This window comes from Geotrypetes seraphini, chromosome 7 (genome assembly GCF_902459505.1).
Source record: "Geotrypetes seraphini chromosome 7, aGeoSer1.1, whole genome shotgun sequence".
NCBI classification, from domain to species: Eukaryota; Metazoa; Chordata; class Amphibia; order Gymnophiona; family Dermophiidae; genus Geotrypetes; species Geotrypetes seraphini.
Genome location: NC_047090.1, coordinates 195,742,694 through 195,759,713, shown reverse-complemented (window position 1 = coordinate 195,759,713; position 17,020 = coordinate 195,742,694). Strand labels below are relative to the sequence as shown.

The 17,020-nt window shown below is 43.9% G+C and overlaps 1 protein-coding gene across 1 annotated transcript in view; it reads left to right on the top strand.

Moving 5' to 3' along the window:
• VSX2 (visual system homeobox 2) overlaps positions 1-17,020 on the top strand; it is a 148,843-nt gene that overhangs the window by 28,048 nt on the left and 103,775 nt on the right. The window contains exon 3 of the mRNA XM_033953277.1: positions 9,039-9,162. Coding sequence (XP_033809168.1) covers positions 9,039-9,162 — 124 coding nt within the window. The remainder of the gene's footprint in view (positions 1-9,038; positions 9,163-17,020) is intronic.

Sequence of the window (17,020 nt, the reverse complement as noted above, 5' to 3'; positions counted from 1 at the left end):
TTAGTATATTTGTATATACTTTGTATATTACATAGAATTTTTGATATGTGATTTAATCAAATTTTAAATAAACTTGAAACTCTTGCTTTTGAGGGACAGGAGGTGTTATGTTAGGCTGCAAGACTCTTATTCTTATTTTTGAAAGGCAGGAAGTGTTATATTGGGGCTCTAGGGCTCTTATTGTTATTATTTAGGGCGAATGAATTTATATTTAGGCTGTTTTTGACTTTTAATGTTGCATGAGGGGCAGGAAATGTTACGCTGGGGCTGCTGAGCTCTTGTTGATGTTGGCAGGGTAGATTAGCTTTTGGAAATGAAGGGGATAATATAAGCACTATATGGTAGGATGCTACATTCGGTATTAGATGATTGAGAAAAAGTTTTAACCTTTTATTATTATAACAATATTTTATAGTGTGAATTCTCTACTCTTTATTTGCACTGTCCTATCAATATTGGAGTTCCTATTTGTAAACTGCTGTATTATATATTAGGTTTATCAAATAAATCTAAACCTTATGGGGCTCATTTTCAAAAAAGATAAGACGTCGAAAAGACAGCAAAAATCGGTACTTGGACTTCTTACTAGTCAAAACGTCCATGTGAGCGTTTTCAAACTGATTTTTTAGACGTTGTTCTGGTCATTTTGTCTCCAGTGGGTCTAAATCATAAGGGGGCGTGTTAGAGACATGTTTTAGGTGGGATTACAGTGGATTTAGCACTTGGAAATTTTACAGTGATAATCCAATAACGTCCCTGGCACAATTTGAATGTTTTGGGCTAGTATGTTTTTAAAACGAATAAGGGACAAAAGATACCCTTTTTCAGAAGGCGTTCGACAAGGTTCCGCATGAACGACTACTTCAGAAAATTGCAAGCCATGGAATTGAGGGTGAAACTCACGTGGATTAAAAACTGGCTGGAGCATAGGAAACAGAGAGTGGGGGTAAATGGACAATACTCGGACTGGAAGAGCGTCACCAGTGGGGTGCCGCAGGGCTCGGTGCTTGGACCCGTGCTCTTTAACATCTTTATAAACAATCTGGACATTGGTATGACGAGTGAGGAAATTAAATTTGCGGACGATACGAAGTTATTCAGAGTAGTGAAGACACAGGGGGATTGTGAAGATCTGCAACGTGACATAATCAGGCTCGAGGAATGGGCATCGACATGGCAGATGAGGTTCAACATGGATAAGTGTAAAGTGATGCATGTCGGTAACAAAAATCTCATGCACGAATACAGGATGTCTGGGGCGGTACTTGGAGAAACCTCCCAGGAAAGGGACTTGGGAGTTCTGATCGACAAGTCGATGAAGCCATCCACACAATGTGCGCGGCAGCAAAAAGGGCAAACAGAATGCTAGGAATGATAAAGAAGGGGATCACGAACAGATCAGAGAAGGTTATCAATGCGCTGTACCGGGCCATGGTATGCCCTCACCTGGAGTACTGCATCCAGCACTGGTCGCCGTACCTGAAGAAGGGTCCAAAGAAGAGCGACTAAGATGGTTAAGGGGCTGGAGGAGTTGCCGTACAGCGAAAGATTAGAGAAACTGGGCCTCTTCTCTCTCGAACAGAGGAGATTGAGAGGGGACATGATCGAAACATTCAAGGTACTGAAGGGGATAGACTTAGTAGATAAGGACAGGTTATTCACCCTCTCCAAGGTAGGGAGAACAAGAGGGCACTCTCTAAAGTTGAAAGGGGATAGATTCCGTACAAACGTAAGGAAGTTCTTCTTCACCCAGAGAGTGGTAGAAAGCTGGCACGCCCTTCCAGAGGCTGTTATAGGGGAAAACACCCTCCAAGGATTCAAGACAAAGTTAGGCAAGTTTCTGTTGAACAAGAATGTGCGCTGGTAAGGCTAGTCTCAGTTAGGGTGCTGGTCTTAGACCAGAGGGCCGCCGCGTGAGCAGACTGCTGGGCATGATGGACCACTGGTCTGACTCAGCAGTGGCAATTCTTATGTTCTTATGACCAGATGACCACTGGAGGGATAAGAACATAAGAATTGCCATCTCCGGATCAGACCAAAGGTCCATCCAGTCCGGTGATCCGCACACGCGGAGGCCCTGCCAGGTGTACCCTGGCATAGTTTTAGTCCCCATATCACTGTATGCTTCTCAAGGGAGATGTGCATCTAGTTTACCCTTAAATCCTAGAACGGTGGATTCTGCAATTACTTCCTCTGGGAGAGCATTCCAGGTGTCCACCACTCACTGCGTGAAACAGAACTTCCTGATATTCGTCCTGGGCCTGTACCCCTCAGCTTCAGTCTATGTCCTCTTGTCCGTGTCACATTGGACATTGTAAATAACTGCTTTCTCTGCTCCATTTTGTCAAATCCTTTCAGTATTTTGAAAGTCTCGATCAGGTCTCCTCTTCTCAAGGGAGAACAACCCCCGTCTCCTAAGTCGTTCATCGTAGTCCAGGTTCTCCATACCTTTCACTAGCTTCGTTGCTCATCTCTGTACCCTCTCTAGTAGTTTTATATCCTTCTTTAGGTATGGAGACCAATGCTGGACGCAGTATTCCAGGTGCGGTCTGACCATGGCTCTGTAGAGCGGTATTATAACTTTCTCTAATCTACTCGTAATTTCCTTCTTTATCATGCCTGGCATTCTATTTGCTTTCTTCGCTGCCGCCGCACATTGCACTGATGGTTTCAGGGTCCTATTTATCAGTACACCCAGGTCCTTTTCCTGTTCGGTCTTTCCCAGAGTTACACCTGATATACTATACTTGTGATCTTTATTTTTTCTGCCTAAATATATCACTTTGCATTTTTCCACATTAAAATTCATCTGCCATTTATTTGCCCACTTTTCCAATTGATTCAAGTCGCTTTGGAGTTCCTCGCTGTACTTCTGCGATCCGATTGCCCGGCATAGCTTTGTGTCATCTGCAAACTTGATGATTTCACTGGATGTTTCAAGTTTCAAGTTTATTAGCGTTTTTGATTAATCACTTAATCATACTTCAAAGCGATGAACATAAATAAAAAACATTAAAAATTACAATATTAAAGAGTAATACAATATTTAACATAGACTTAAAAACAAACCAGACTATACACAAACTTCACAAACAAGATAAAAAGGAGAAAGGGATTTGAACTACAAAGTATTATAAAAAGAATAGTCAGGGAAAAAACACAAGGTAGGGGATATAAAATTCATTAATCAAAATCAACATAATTAATAAATCCAAGGTTGAGAATTATCACTCAAAAGCATCTTTGAAAAGAAATGTTTTTAAATTAGTCTTAAATTTATCAATATTGTGTTCTTCTCTCAAATAGATTGGAAGAGAGTTCCAGACTTGAGGGGCCGTAACGGAAAAAATAAATTGTCGTCTAGTATTGATGATCTTGAGAGAAGGAATTGTCAATAAATGTTGTTCGTTTGACCGTAATATTCTATTCGAGGAGTAAGGAATTAATGATTTAAAAATAAATGCAGGAGTTTTAAAGAGTAATGATTTGAAAGTGAGTAAGAATAATTTGTAAGTTATTCTATGAGATACCGGAAGCCAATGGGCATTCTTAAGAAGTGGTGTTACATGATCAAATTTCTTTGTTTTTGTTCCTTCTTCCAGGTCATTTATGAAAATATTAAATAAGACGGGTCCAAGTACTGAGCCCTGGGGTACCACTAGTCACTTTTTCCCATTCTGAGAACTTCCCATTTATGCCCACTCTCTGTTTTCTGTTCTCTAGCCATTTGCCTATCCATCTTAGTATATCTCCCTCTATTCCATGGCCTTGTAATTTCCTGAGAAGTCTTACATATGGAACCTTGTCAAACGCTTTCTGAAAGTCCAAGTATACAATATCCACCGGTTCTCCATTATCAATTTGTCTGTTCACTGTCTCAAAAAATTGAAGTAGGTTCATCAAACATGATTTCCCTTTCCTGAACCCAGGTTGACTGGCTCTCATCAGGTCATGTGTGTCTAGGTGCCGGACTATGCTCTCTTTGATCAGCGCCTCAACCATCTTTCCAGTGACAGACGTGAGACTCACAGGTCTGTAGTTGCCTGGCACTCCTCTCGATCCTTTTTTAAAATATCGGCGTGATGTTCGCTATCTTCCAGTCATCCGGTATCTGTCCTGTTTTGATTGACAGGTTGGCAAATTTTTGCAATAGTTCTCCGATTTCTAATTTCAGTTCTTTTAGGACTCTCGGATGAATTCTGTCCGGTCCAGGAGATTTATCACTTTTAAGTTTGTCGATCTGGTGGTAAATCTGGTCCAAGTCCACTTCTACTGTGGTGAGGCTGTCTTGTACGACTCCCTTGAACACTTTTACTGTGTCAGGTATTGTTGCGGTGTCTTCCTTTGTAAAGACAGACGCAAAGAAGGAATTCAGTCTGTCTGCAATTTGTTTGTTATCCTTGATGCACCCTTTTCCTCCCAGGTTGTCCAGCGGTCCTACTGCCTCCCGTGCGGGTTTTTTTTCCCTTTTACGTACCTAAAAAAGGGCTTGAAATGTATGGCCTCTCGCGCTATTTTCTCCTCGTAGACCTTTTTGGCAACCCTCACCATCTTGTGACATTTTTTCTGATCATCTCTATGTTTGTTCCAAGTTTACCTGTGTTTCTACGCGATTGTCCTCTCCACTCCACCTCACAATCGCGTACAGACGCAGGAAAGCGCTTGCGTGAGGTTACAGCAGTGAGGCAGGCAATGTTCCAGAACGTAAGGCAACCATTGGAGGCAGTGCAGCTTGTGTGTGTGTCCGGTGCTGGAGGAGGTGAGAGCTGAAGGCGGTTGCGGACGCGACCACCGGACACTTAAGGCACAAGTTTTCCATAAAGAATCATTCTTTATAATACCTAGGGCCTCAAAATAGTTGGTCCAAAATCTTGTCTCTTGCCGTTGATACTTTGATAGTTTTTCACTTTCTGCACGTTGCACTGCTTTCAGCTGTGTATAGCTGAAATTATTAGAAGCAATTAAGGAAAGATTTATAAAGTATAACGAGTTTTATCTCATGCAAAGTTGTCATTTCTTTAATAAGACATTAACCTTTTTTTCTGCGGCCCTCCAAGTACCTACAAATCCAAAATGTGGCCCTGCAAAGGGTTTGAGTTGGAGGCCACTGCTCTAAATTGTGTCTTTCAACAATTGTATCCAAAGTTTTTTGGAAACTCAAGCTTGGCATAATTAGAGCTTTGATCCTCAGCTCAGCTTCAGTGGCAGGGCACAAGTCGGCCTCGTTAAGACCAATCTTTGGAAATCTTTGCTATGACAGTTTCTTAGCCTTTATTACTTTTTAAATATTTCTAGAATTGTTGTTTCACATTGAAAATAGTAGAGTACATTATGTAGGCCAGTGAAACAAACTCCTGCCTTCGACCCCTTTTACTAAGTCACGGTAGAGGTTTCTATATCGCAGTCCGGAGCACTAAATACTCTGACACACAGGAATTCTATGAGCGCTGGAGTAGCTTCTGAGCATTTAGCGCTCTAGGCCTTTACCACGGCTTAGTAAAAGGGGGTTAATATCTTATTTTTAATAGAGATTTTCTAGATTGCCACTTCAAAAACGATTGCAGTGGTTTACAAAAATAAAATCATGCAATATGAGGCATTTAATGCATTTTGACATTTCTTTTGTTTGGACAGTTGATTGGACAAGGGAATAAAAATGTTTTCAAGGCACTCAGTGCTAGGTGAAACATTCGCTCATCTGGTTAATGGAAACTCACATGGGAGGGGGGGACCTGGTTCTTATGAATGGGGAAAGATTTTTTGATGTCATAATGGGAAATCATTTGGGTTCCTGCAATCACCGGATGGTGGGGTTCAGTGTTACGGCATAGCTGGCAATAGTTCTTTCACTGCCCAGAGTCTTAGACTTCAAGGAAATTAATTTCATTAAGATGGAGGATTATCTCAAGAAGTCATTATCTGGATGGCAACATTCTAGCGGATTACAAAGGCAGTGAGGAGATAAGCACATAAGCACATAAGCATGGCCTCTGCCGAGTCAGACCATAGGTCCATCATGCCCAGCAGTCCGCTCACGCGGCGGCCCCCCAGGTCAATGACCTGTAGTGATCTATTACTCAAGAGCATTTTGTCTTGTATAGTAACCCTCTAATTGTACCCCTGGATTCCCTTACACTTCAGGAATTCGTCCAATCCCTTTTTGAAACCCAAAACCGTACTCTGCTCAACCACCCCCTCTGGAAGCGCATTCCAGGTGTCCACCACCCTCTGGGTAAAGAAGAACTTCCTAGCATTTGTTCTAAACCTATCTCCCTTCAATTTTTTTGAGTGTCCTCTAGTTCTTGTTGCCCCCGCCAGTCTGAAGAATCTGTCTCTCTCTACCTTCACTATACCCTTCATGATCTTATAAGTTTCTATCATATCCCTAAGTCTCCTCTTTTCCAGGGAAAAGAGCCCCAACTTCTCCAGCCTCTCAGCATATGAGAGGTTTTCCATGCCCTTTATCATTTTTGTCGCTCTTCTCTGGACCCTCTCGAGTATCGCCATATCTTTCTTTAGGTACGGCGACCAGTACTGGACGCAGTACTCCAGATGCGGTCGCACCATTGCCCTGTACAGCGGGAGGATAACTTCCTTGGTTCTGGTAGTGATACCTTTTTTGATAATGCCCAACATTCTGTTCGCCTTTTTTGAGGCCGCTGCGCATTGTGCTGCCGGTTTCATTGTTTTATCCACCAAAACCCCCAAGTCCTTTTCTAGGTTGCCTTTTCCCAATGTCATCCCCCCCCATCGTGTAGTTGTACATCAGGTTCCCTTTCCCTATGTGCATAACTTGTTTGGGGAGCAAAATTCTTTGTCAGGAAAGTAAATAAAAGTAAGAGGAAAATAGATGGGAGAAAAGTCCCCCCTCCTCCCCCTCATATTCAGCCTGCGGCAATCAGCATTTGATGTAAAACGTTGGTCACTGATTGATTTATTTAAAAACAAATTATTCCGCTTCAAGCCTAAGTGGATTATATATAAAAGAAACAATTCAAAAATTCACACACTTTAACAGACTGTTGACGGCAGTTAAGATTACCCAGATAGAACATGGAAATTCAACTATGAAAACGATTGTATTCCCAGAGCCCTACAGGAGTTTTTGACAGCTTCTTCAATCTCATCTCAGGGAATCGCTGATGCCCAAGATTTCATATTTAATTTCATCGCTGTATGGGATCGTAAAGTATGCGTTGGTGTCGAGTACCATAAACCACCTGGTGAATAATCATCAAAATTTTGTATTCAATACAATATGATGCTGGAAGCCAATGTAGTTGTTTTAATACAGGAGAAATATGCTCGTATCGTGATGTTCCTGAAACAAATCTTGCTGAGGTATTTTAAATTATTTGTAAGGCTCGTATCCTTGTTTTTGTTATGCATTTCAAAAACCGATCCTAGAAATCACCAGGCTCTGCACTACAGTTTGAAAATCAGTGGTTTTATCTGTGTCAGGATATCTTTCCCCATAACCCAGAGCACTAATGTTTCTTTACAGCTGAATATTCAGTGTCGATATCCAGACAGAAGCCACCTCTAATAATCTGGATATAACTTACCACTGCTTCTTACCAGGCTACAGATGATATTCAGACTGATACCCAGATAATTAACTGGATAAACTTAAGACAGCCAAGTGAATGCCAACACCAGCCAGGCTCCGCCTCCAGATTTCTTACCTACTCTAATCTTTCCTCTTATATACCGCATGAAGGGAATATACTTGGTAGATAAAGACAGGTTGTTCACCCTCTCCAAGGTAGAGAGAATGAGGAGGCACTCTCTAAAGTTAAAGGGAATAGATTCCGTACAAACGTAAGGAAGTTCTTCTTCATCCAGAGAGTGATAGACAACTGGAACGCTCTTCCGGAGGCTGTTATAGGGAAAACACCCTACAGGGATTCAAGACAAAGTTAGACAAGTTCCTGCTAGACAAGAACATATGCAGGTAAGGTTAGACTCATTTAGGGCTCAGGTCCTTGACCTAAGGGCCACCGCAGGAGTGGACTGCTGGGCACGATGGACCATTGGTCTGACCCAGCAGCAGCAATTCTCATGTTCTTCCAAGGAGAGAGCAGAATTGCTTAACAAATATGTTTGCTCAGTGTTCAGTGAGGAAAGACTGGAATTAAAACCACAAACAATGGACACATGTAGACAAAGCCAAGGGTAAGAGAACCTTCTGGGAGCTACTCCACCTGACCTTTTCAATGCTTTAGTCAGGGGTGGATGTAGTTCCTCTTTACAGAAGTGTAAGTAAGGAGGAGGCTGGCAGCTACCAGTCGGTTAGTCTGAATTGCTGGTAATTGGATTAATGGAAATACTGCACTTTGTGGAGTGATGGATTGTGGGACTTGAGGTAGCATGGTTTTTACCAGATCTGCATCATGTCAGATGAATTTGATACATTTCTCACAGTGACCAGAGTTGAGTTTGGGGGAAAGACCATATGGCCTCTCCAGTCTGTCCATCCCCAACAATTACCTGTAGAATCCTTTCCTCCCAATCAGAGATCCTCCATTCTCATCCTATACATGCTTGAATTCAAATACCATCTTGATGTATACTATATTCACTGGGAGGCTGTTTCAAGCACCCCAAGACATTTTCTGTAAAGAAATATTTTCTTAAATTATTTCTGAAAAGTGTGGTTGAAACAGGTAGACAGAACTGGCTTCCTGTGCATTTAAACCTTGGAAGGCATAGGAGAAAGGTGAAAGAGGACAGGAGCAACCTAAAGAGAAAAATCTTTATGGAAAGGATAGGGGATGTGTGGAATGGCCTCCCAGCAGAGGTAGCAGAGAGAAAGATTGTCTCTGAAATGAAGAAAGTGTGGAAGGGATAGTAGAGATCAACAGACTGCAAAGGCCATATGGTCTTTATCTGCCGCCATGTTTTCTGTTTCTTTAAACTTCTGACATGCTACTCATTTATGGAGACAGGTCCTATGGCTCACATCAAGGAAGAGTCGAGACTGGTAGCTCTGTGCATTTATAAGTTCTGTATTCTCAATGACTTTTTCATACCCTCAGGACCATCTTCACCTCTTACCAGCTGGAAGAGCTGGAGAAAGCATTCAATGAGGCTCATTACCCAGATGTTTATGCCAGGGAAATGCTGGCTATGAAAACAGAGTTGCCTGAGGACAGGATACAGGTAATGTACAGCCTTTTCATTATTGCTCTTATTTCACATCGAAACTGAAACCTTGGCTTCTTGTACAACTTGTGATATCATGCATGTCCTAAAATTGGCTGGTTCTTTATGCAGGCTAGTCTACAGTGGAGTAGTCACAGGTGGGTCTGGGTGGGGATACAGAGCCCCATCAACAGAAGACCTCCCTGAAGGCACCCAGACCCTTGCTGCCCAGCAGGTCCCAACACCAGCACTCTTGCATGTTATCTACCAAATATGGAGCACATGCAGGTGCTGGCATCAGTGGCTCAGGGAGCTACCATTAACTGAACTGGGCAGCAGAGCTCTGAGTGCCTTCTGGAGAACTTCAGCTGGTGCAACTTGTATCTAGGGGGAAGAGAGCAAACAGAACATTTCCTTCCCACGCAAAATCTTCCAGTGGGTTTGTAAGGACGAAGCTTGCTTCTTTCACTGGCCTCATGTTCACATGCTATCTGTGGTGGATGATACATGCTATGTGTTAACTGTCCATCCATCACTGAGCAGCAAAGGTGTCGGGAAGCCCAGGTCTGGCAGCCCATAAAGAGGCAGTATTGGCCAGTGAGGCTGGCCTGGATACCAGGCTTTGTTGGCAAAAAAAGAACAACCTGAATGGTACAAAAGAGTCAGTCATGAAGTAGTGCTGAATGTTGGGATAGGTATCAAGGCTAGCCCCCACCCCCCACACAAGGAAGCAGCAGTGGTGTGCTACAGTGCTGGTAAATGGCATAGCCATTGAAAGCCACTGGCAGGGCAAGTCACAGGAAGTCCAGGAATGCAGAAGAAATGCCAGCGAGACATGTTGGGAGCCCAGGCTCTGACAGCTAGCATGGTGGAAGTGTGTCTGGGAAAGAAGTGGGGGCTTAGAGTCAAGGAGAGAGGTAACACTCAAGGATGGAGGGAGGGGTAGCTGTGGCTCTTCCACTCTCCATCTACCCATGTTTCATATCTCATCTTTGTTATACTACCATGAAGGCAGATAAAGACCATCTGTCCTATCTAGTCTGCCTAACGATGCCATCTACTATCCCTTCCTCTCCCTTACGAATACAATGTATTTGTTCAAAGCATTCTTGAATTCAGATATGTTTTTGGTTTCCATCATCTCCACCAGGAGGCCGTTGCATGCATTCACCATCCTCTCCATTACTTCTGAGTCTACCCCCTTTCAATGTCATCGTTTGCCCCCTCATTCCAGAATTTTCTTTCAATTGAAAGAGACTCACCTCATGCATGTTTATAGCACGTAGATAAAGCCTTTATCATATCTCCCTTCTCTCAAAGTATAAATATTAAGATCTTTAAGTCTGTCCTCAAAAGCTTTATGATAAAGATCATTGACCGTTTTAATAGCTGCCTTTTGGACTGACTCTATCCTGTTTCTTCCTGTTTTGAAGGTGTATCTCCAGAATTATCTATCATAATAAAACCCTTAGCGCGCATGCGTACTTCAAACTCTGTGATCCCTGCCTCCGTGATCTGTGCTTCCGTGTCACACATGTGCGGTTTCCCCATTGCCCTCCCTCAGCGATGCTGGCTCCTTTTACTGCACATGCGGAGGCACCTTAAGCACGGATGCATGGAGGCGGCAACCACGGCAGTGACTCCACCCTCCCACCCTCACTCCATCTAACAGGACCAAGGAGAGCACACAAATAACAGAAGCAGGCATACCGATGCTCAGCATCCGGACTGTGGTTGGTGGTTGTTCAGGCTGGGGAGGAGGCAAAAGGAGTGATTTAAGGGGAGGTGGGAGAAGGGGGCTGGAGCTGAAGTGTCTCAGCGCACGAGAACGAAAGACAGACACACAGAAAGACAGCATGCAGGGAGAGAGACAGACAAAAAGAAAGACAGACAGGGAGAGAGACAGAAAGAAAGAAAGACAGACAGACAGGGGGCCAGGGAGAGAGACAGACAGACAGGGGGTCCAGAGAGAGAGACAGACAGAAAGAAAGACAGACAGATAGGGGGCCAGGGAGAGAGACAGACAGAAGGACAGAAAGACAAAGGAGGCCAGAGAGAGAGACAGACAGAAAGACAGATAGACAAAGGGGGCCAGGGAGAGAGACAGACAGACATAAAGAAAGACAGACATATATTCTAGCAGCCGTTAATGTAACGGGCTTAAACACTAGTACACAATATTCTAAATGAGATCTCAGTAAAGAGGCCACTTTAGGGTTTGAATGTTTAACACAGCACAACTTTCCTGGTACTACTGGTCTGCTCTGTGTTTTTTACTTGTCAAAGGGCAGGAGAGGGTTAATAAGAGAGGTGCTTATCCGATCAACGCATGCTGACTGAGCCCCAAGGGACTATTGAGTGACAGTACCCAGAGACTGCTGCCGAATATTTCCTCTAATCACTAAGGGCTAGATTCACTAAGCCCACCGATCAAATCCCGACCCCTATGCGACCCCATTTTCCTCCGACCCAATTCACTAGCCTCGTGGCCAATCATCCTTCAATCTGATTTGATCCACGCATGAAAATTCGACATACATAACCCAATCTCCACAGAACGCCTGAAAACTACATTGGAAACAGTGGATAAATGGATGATAGATCACAAGTTGAAGCTGAACTCTGACAAAACCAAATTCTTATTACTAGAGAAAGACAAAAAACCATCCCTAACAGAACTGGAAGTAAACTCAATCAAGTACCCTATACAGAACTCCCTCAAAATCCTTGGAATACACTTAGACAGATGCTGCACAATGCAAACACAAATCCAAAAAATCACCCAAAAAGCATTCTTCACAATGCGAAATTTAAGAAAAATCAGAAAATTCTTCAAAAAAGACCAATTCAGGATCATTGTCCAATCCATGGTACTAAGTATCGTCGACTATTGCAACAGCCTCTACCTACCTTGCCCGACCAACACAATAAAAAAACTACAGACCATCCAGAACACAGCCCTCAGACTCATATATTCACTCAGCAAATACGACCACATTACCAATGAATACCTAGAATCCCACTGGCTACCAATAAAAGCAAGAACACAATTCAAACTCTACTGTCTCATTTTCAAAGTAACCCATGGCACGGCACCCAGTTACCTAAATAACCGTTTTCACTACTACCACCCACCAAGAAAAAGGAGAACACAGAACCTCTTCACCTATCCACCACTCAACGGTACATGTCGTAAGAAACTCTATGACAACCTCCTGGGGACACAGGCAGCCAAAATAGACTCTGACATCTCTAAATTACTGACCAAAACAACAGACATAAAAGAGTTCCGCAAAGAAATAAAAACACTACTGTTCAAAAAATATCTCCCATCACTCTAACCACCATCCAATGAGTTCCCATTCAACGACTTCGGAATCACTCATCCATATTATCTCTTTGTCTGTGATCAAGAATGTACTGTAACTCTTCTACACTACACCCGACTTAACTGATCGAGTTGACATATATTACCTCTGCAAAATGCATTATCTTCTGCTATATGTACTATCTTCTGTAATAAGTAATATCTTCTGCGAAATTGTAATATCATAACTCTTCACTGTTCCTGTAACTTACTCCTATCCTGAAATGTAATTCTACTGGAATGTCCCAGATATTTTCTATATTGTAATCCGCCTAGAACCGCAAGGCACAGGCGGAATAGAAATCCCTAATGTAATGTAATGTAATGTAAAATGAGGAGAAATGCCATGCAAAGTAGGAAGGACGCGATTCACTAAACAAATACAGGCTGGCCGATCCAAAAAAAGCGACTGCTGAGGATCAGTCACTTGTGTAAAAACCCTGCTCTGGCTGCCCTGCTCTCAGCCCCTACTTTCCTACCCTTCCTTGCAGTCCAAGCCTGGGTTTAAAGTGGGTTAAAACCACGGGCTCAGAAAGTTAAAAGTAAAAAGGGCTTGCGAAAAGTATTTTTTAAAAAAATAAATTTTTTTACAGCTTTGTCGGGCACAGAGGGCCAGCGCATGTGTCGGAGTCGCTGGAGAGCGATCCGTGCAGTCATTTGGGGGTCCTTATTTGCATGAGGACCCCCAGACCTGGATCGGATCGGTGAGCCGTCTTGTGAATCTGGCCCTAAGGCTATTGTGTGGGCTGTCCAGAGGCAGAGTCAGCGCTTAACCAGATACGAGAGCAAATTCAGCTCTTACCTGGTTAAGTAACTGGCCACATATCCTGCTTAGAAGGTTTGATAAGCGGTTTATAAAGTTTTCTAAATAAATAAATAACAGGTGGTCCTATTAATTTAACGTGTTAAGGTCTGAATTTCAACCTATATTCGATTAAGTACTGGCTATCCACACATAATCCAGATACAGTATTTATTTCTGGTACCTGGACATGGCTTCACAATAAATAGATCCAGAAGCATTATATTCTTCTTTTTATTTACCATTCCTTTCCTAATAAGTCCTAGCATCTTTTTTTTTTTTGCTGTTTTGGCCCCTGTCACACACAGGGCAGAAGATTTCAGCATTTTATATTTTTCAAAAAAATTTTAAAAATGAATTATTTTAATTGATTTATTGTAAATTTGCTGAGAACTTTGATGTATTATTTTTAAACATTGTTATCTGCCTAGAATCTGATTGAAGACTAGAGCAGGCTATGCAAGGGGGCCACTGAAAAGTTCTCAGCCCGACCAACAAAGTTGGGGCAGTCCCCATTGAGGTCTATACATTTAGTCCAGCAATTTTCCACTCCATATTTTTCTGACAAATCGAAAAAAGTGGAAAATCGCTGAACTAAGTGTAAAGCCCTTGATGGAGACTGCCCAACTTTGTTGGTTGGGCTGAGACATTGACAGTGGCCCCTCATAAATATTATATAGAACAGAATAGAATACTGTCTACAAAGACACCTAAATCTGTTTCTTGGGTACTGATTCCTAAGGTTGGCCCTATGATGTGTGGATTATTCTTTCCAATGTGCATCATTTTGCATTTGTCCACATTAAATTTCATCTGCCATTTGGATGCTCAGTTTTCCAGTTTCCTAAGATCTTCCTGCACAGTTTTACAGTCTACATATGTTTAAAAAGTTTGTGTTATCTGCAAATTTTAACACCTCACTTGTTCCAGTTCCCAGATCATTAATGAATATGTTAAATAGCACCGTTCCAGTATGGATCCCTGTGGCACTCCACTATTTGCCCTTCTCCAATGAAAAAAAATTGCTATTTAAACCTAACGAGTAGAAATAATGCAGGAATGGCATATGCATAAGTATGATAGAAACATAGAAAAATGATGGCAGATAAAGGCCAAATGGCTCATCCAGTCTGCCCATGCACAGTAACCATTATCTCTTCTTCTCTAAGAGATCCCACATGACTATCCCAGTTTTCTTGAATTTAGACACAGTCTCTGTCTCCACCAGCTCTTCCGAGAGACTGTTCCACACATCTACCACCCTATCTGTAAAAGAGTATTTCCTATCACCTCTTAACTTCATCCTATGCCCTCTCATTCCAGAGCTCCCTTTCAATTGAAAGAGACTCAACTCTTGCGCATTTATGCCATTTAGTCAGTGGCATACCAAGGGGGGGTCCGCCCCGGGTGCAAGCTCTGAGGGGGTGCTCCTGGTCCGGTTCCCCCCCTCCCCGCATCTGGTTCAGCCCCCGACATCCGGGTGTCGCATTTGGATTCCCTCTCTCCCCCCCGGCACCATTTACCTGGGGAAACAGCCTGCACAAGATTGCGATGCCAGCAATCTTTGCCTGCTTTGGCTGTTTCCTCCGCCGCGGTCCCACCTCTCCTCTGACGTCAGAGGAGTGGTGGGACCGTGACGGAGGAAATAGAGCCAAAGCAGCGCAAAGATTGCTGGCATAGCGATCTTGTGCAGGCTGTTTCCCCAGGTAAATGGTGCGGGGAGGCCAGGGGAATGAGCAGTCCTTCGTAGTCGTGGTGGTGGTGGTGATGGTGGTGGGGGAGAGCGGTCCTTCGAGGTGGTGGGGAGGCGAGTGGTCCTTCGGGGGGGCAGCAGGCCTTCAGTGTGGGGCGGGCAGGCAGGCCTTGTGGGGAGGGAGACAGGCGTTCAGGGGGACAGGCCTTCAAGGGGAACCCAGGCAGGCAGGCAGGCCTTCGGGGGGGGGGGGGACAGGCAGGCAGGCCTTCAAGGGGGGGACAGGCCTTAGGGGGGGTGCAGGCCTTCAAGGGGGGGGGACAGGCCTTCAGGGGTGGGATGCAGACCTTTAAGGGGGGGACAGGCCTTTAGGGGAGGGGGGGCCTGGTGTAGAAGTACACAGAGGGAAGGGGGAGGGGTTCAAAGAGACGTGCATATGCCGGACTTTGGGTGGGAAGAAATAATGGGTCTGAAAATAGAGGAGAGGGAGAGAGATGATGGACCATGGGTTTTAGGGAGGGAAGGAACAGAAAGGGAGAGAAGTTGGACACAAGGGATGGTGTGGAGGAGGGGGATAGAGATACTGGTTAGGAGGGTAGTTGGGAAAAGAAAGGGAGAGATGGTGGACCCTGGGGTGGTGGGGAAGGAGGGGAGAGCTGCTGGATGAAAGGGTAGTTAAGAAAAGGTGGATCTGTGGGGGGAGATGAAAATAAGGAAAGATGCCAGATATCCGGGGCAGGAAAGGGAAACGGAAGGGGTGGACAGAGATGGCAAATGAATTTTAATGTAGAGAAATGCAAGGTCATGCATGTAGGGAAAAAGAACCCGATGTTCAGCTACAAAATGGGGGGAACACTGCTAGGGGTGAGTAACCTTGAAAGGGACCTGGGGGTGATGGTCTACACATCACTGAAACCATCGGCACAGTGTGCGACAGCCTCAAAGAAAGCAAACAGAATGCTGGGCATCATCAAAAAGGGTATCACGACCAGGACGAAGGAGGTCATCATGCCGCTGTATCGCGCAATGGTGCGCCCGCACCTGGAGTACTGTGTTCAATACTGGTCGCCATACCTCAAGAAGGACATAGCGGTACTCGAGGGAGTGCAGAGGAGGGCGACTAAACTGATAAGAGGTATGGAAAATTTTTCATACGCTGACAGGTTAAAAATGGTGGGGCTGTTCTCCCTGGAGAAGAGGAGACTTAGAGGGGACATGATAGAAACCTTCAAAATCCTTAAGGGCATTGAGAAAGTGAATAAGGACAGATTCTTCAAACTGTGGGGAGCCACAAGCACTAGGGGTCACTCTGAGAAATTGAAAGGGGAAAGGTTTAGAACAAATGCTAGGAAGTTCTTTTTTATCCAGAGGGTGGTGGACACATGGAACGCGCTTCCGGAGGAAGTGATAGGCCAGAACTCGGTACAGGGGTTCAAGGAAGGTTTGAATAGGTTCCTGGAGGATAAGGGGATAGAGGGGTACAGATAGAACTTGAGGTAGGTTATAGAAGTGGTCAGAAACCACTTCACAGGTCGCAGACCTGATGGGCCACCGCGGGAGCGGACCGCTGGGCGAGATGGACCTCTGGTCTGACCCAGTGGAGGCAACTTCTTATGTTCTTATGTTCTTATGGTTAGCACGGAGAAAGAAGAAAGAAGGAGACCCTGGCAACCAAAACAACCAGAGCCTTGGACCAACAAGATTTGAAAAATAACCAGACAACAAAAGGTAGAAAAACTAATTTTATTTTCTGTTTTGTGATTACAATATGTCAGATTTGAAATGTGTATCCTGCCAGAGCTGGTGTTAGACCGCAAACATGAGCTAGGATTTAACAGAGAGAGGAAAAGTCCTTTTGTTTCTTTATTTTATTTACACCACAGCGCCAGTGTGGTTAGGAGAAGCCAAAGGGGGTGAAAAAGCTATAAAACCCACCAGGAGTTTTGAAAAAAATCACCCAACTGGGCAGGAAAATCGAATTGAAAAACCAATTCAATAGGCTGAATCGAATCGA